A 3392-nucleotide genomic window follows, 5' to 3' on the forward strand; every position below is an offset into this window, starting at 1 on the left:
GCTGACAGCACGCCCAAGCCGCCTCAAGCGGCCAGCGCCACCTCCGGCGGCCATCTCTGCCATCCCCAGCGGCTAGCACTACCCCCAGCTGGCGCTGCCCCCGGCAACCACCACCGTCACCCTCCGACGCTCACTGCAGTCCACAGCGACTGCCGCCGCTCCTTTCGACACCCACCGCAGCCTATAGTAGCTGCTATTGCCGCTGCCTATGCCCTCGGACAGCCTCCTCCTTCGCCCTCCGAGCAGCCGCCGTTCGAGTGCTCAGGTATTGTACTATTTGTCTATTCTGGCCTGCGAGCCGACATGGTGTCCGGCCTTCGAGCCGCTATTGTATCCCGGCCTGCGAGCCGATGGAGTGTTCGACCTCCGTGCCGCTGTAGTCGGACAGTGCGACGTCCTACAGATTCATATCGCGTCCGGCTCCGAGCCACTGGAGCTAGCTACTCACCGGGCGGACGTTTATCTACTATTCAGAGCCGCGACGACTCGGTCAATATCCTGATCAGCTCATCCACCTATTCGAGGGCGCCCCCGGGGCTAGGGTACGTCGCCGTATTCATTTTGTATTTATTTTATTGTCCTATTATTATGTGGATGCTTATCTGTGCGCGGGACCCACCTCAAGCATCGAGGTACCAGGGATCGAGGCAACCCGGTCACTGGTTGCAGGTGTTGTTGACCAGAAGACATCGGACGACTTGGTCAACACGGGAGACAGCTCATCAGCCAGGTTATGAGGATGCGGTCAACCTTCTAGACACGTCATATCGTCAGGTTCGTCTTCTCAGCTTCCCGACAGGATTAGTAAACAATTAATTGGTCGGTGAAAATCAACCCCAACAGTAACCATATAAGTAGGGTTTTGCTTGAAAGAGAGGGGGCTAGATCTTGAGGGGTTAGAGACAAAGTACTGCTGTATTTTTCACCATCAAAAAGTAATCCAAAGCGACAAACAAACATCCAAACTAAAGCTTCTCAATTGTAAAGTGTTTTTACTTTCATTTTCATTTGTATTTTGTATTGCTTATATTTGCTTGTAATAACAAGTATTGTAAGTGAATTCTTCGCCTTCAGAAGACATCCGAGAAGGAAAAGGTCATAATAGTAATAGATCATTAGGATTAGGACTAGGCATAGGATTAGTCATCTGAAGAAATAATACTAAGTAAAATCAAAATGATGTACATATAGTGTCAAATTTGATTCAAGTTATTTATTGCGTATTCAAACAATAAGCATGATGAAGCGGTCCAAACTATTCAACACATCTCTAGCTCGCGCCAGTCCTAACAGGCACATATACAATTGAAAACGTGGGCAATTTTAAAATGAAATTCGAAAAAAAAAAGCAAAGGACGCAAACACAAATAAATTTTCCAAACTTTCCTTAGTAATTGATTGTCCAGCGGCAGGATATTGTTTATGAAACAAGCCTCTTCAATTCAATAGTTTAAATTGCAAAATTTAATAGTTTATTGCAATGTGGTAATAATGAACAATTTAAGATGGTGACTATGTTACTATTACTTTTGACTACTTACAAAAAAATTGATGAGCTCGATAATATTAAATTTAGGATGATCATTTAGTTCTATAAAAATTTTTTATTGGCTGTTAAGATAAATTAAAAAGTATTGATGGTGAGTAGAAGTTTAGCATCTTGTGATTACATGTCCTATTTAAAATTTTTTTTATAAATATATTATAACTAAAGATAGAGTCATATATTTCTAAATATAATCTAATACCTTTCTATTGCACGTTAGCCAAGGGGGGCTACTTAGCAAATGGGTTGAGTTGCCTAATTTTTAATTGGTTTGATTTTGGAGGAAAAAAGTTTGTGATGTTGCACTTGGCTCAACTGATCAGCCCTTCCATACTAACAATGACATTTAATCTAATACATGCATACGAGTAGAAATTGTGTTAGGGCATTTTGATGTGACGTGGAAAAAATATCTATCAAAATTATTCAAGTAATTAATTTAAAATATTTCAGAATTAAATTTTTACCCCAAATGAAGGAACCTCTTACCTCCTCTCTATTGCATAATTGGAAGAAAGAAAAACATGTAAAATCTTTATAAAACATCATTTTGCACTTATTCAACACTCTTCTAAAATGTGCTTTAATTTTTTTCCAACCCAATCAATTAAAGGATGATAAATTGCTATAATAAAATACTTTAACTTTTCAAGAAATAAATAAATAATCAACAAAGGAACCTTTCTAGAAGCCTTTTCTTTATGTCTCTATTCTCTGTGGGTGTGACCTGTGAAACAAAAGCATGGCGTAATTGTTTTCAATTCCAATTCACAAGAACTCCTCGAAACTCTATAAATCTGCATTCCATTTTCATCTCTGTAATATTTTCTCCATTCATGTAATTAATTCTCCTCCTCTACGACAGAAATACATTTTTGCTAAAAAAAAATGGCGGCGATTTTTGCTGTCTCCGCTGCTTCTCCGGCGTGCAAAAAATCCACCTTCTTCCCTGTTCCCTGCAGCACCAGAAGAGCTCCTCGATTCAGGGTCTGTGCCTCCGCAGCCACTGTGGGCTCTTCGGATCCGGCCACCTTGTACGACCTGCTCTCGGTGTCACACACCTCTGGGGCGCAAGAGATCCGCGCGGCGTACCGGCGACTGGCCCTGCGGTGGCACCCCGACGCGTGCCGATCCGCCGGAGAGGAGCGCCGCTACGCGGAGCGCTTCATGGAGGCGCGGGAGGCCTTCGAGGTGCTGTCCGACCCCTCCCGTCGCCGCGACTACGACCTCGCCCTCTCCGGCGACCGCTGGGCCGCGGCCTTCGCGGCCGCCCCGGCCTTCAGCGAGGGCCGCGCTCGGCGGCGCGAGGACGGAGCCACGGCGTTCGGAAACTGGGACGCGCAGCTGGACGGGCTCCGGCGACGGTCGGCCGGGGCGGAGGCCGGCGGAGAGGAGACGTGGGGCGGACGAGTGAGGAGGGCGGCCGGCGGCGCAGCAGAGGCGGCGGTTTAGTGGAATGAGCTCCTGGCGGCGGTTGCCGACGGCTACGATCGAGTGATTCGAAATCGATTTCTCCTACGAACCTTGATATTTTTCATTTCCCCCCTTGTATATATGGTTTTGTCACCAAACAAGACTAATTGAGGCCTAACTTTGTCGAAGTTTGAAATTTCTGTTGAGCATTATTTGGTCGATTTTCACAAACTACATATTGGAAAATGAAAAAAGGAAATTACTTTAAAAAAAACCTATTTTAATTTTGTCTCCAAAAATAAAAATATTTGCACACATCATTTTTTAAAATAGTCATATATCTTATTTACTTAGAATAATTTTAAAAAATAGATACTATATTCTGTTCAATAGAAATTAGTTTGACATTTTTATATTATTATTAAATCAAATG

At 43.8% G+C, this 3392-nt stretch overlaps 1 protein-coding gene across 1 annotated transcript; it reads left to right on the top strand.

The window, feature by feature from the left end:
* The first annotated feature begins 2434 nt into the window (after positions 1–2434).
* On the top strand, positions 2435–2998 carry LOC121999272 (chaperone protein dnaJ 20, chloroplastic-like). Its single transcript, XM_042553973.1, has one exon. The coding sequence runs from the start codon at positions 2435–2437 to the stop codon at positions 2996–2998; it is 564 nt and encodes a 187-aa protein (XP_042409907.1).
* The last annotated feature ends 394 nt before the right edge of the window (positions 2999–3392 follow it).

Source organism: Zingiber officinale, chromosome 7A (assembly GCF_018446385.1).
Source record: "Zingiber officinale cultivar Zhangliang chromosome 7A, Zo_v1.1, whole genome shotgun sequence".
In the NCBI taxonomy this organism is placed as follows: Eukaryota; Viridiplantae; Streptophyta; class Magnoliopsida; order Zingiberales; family Zingiberaceae; genus Zingiber; species Zingiber officinale.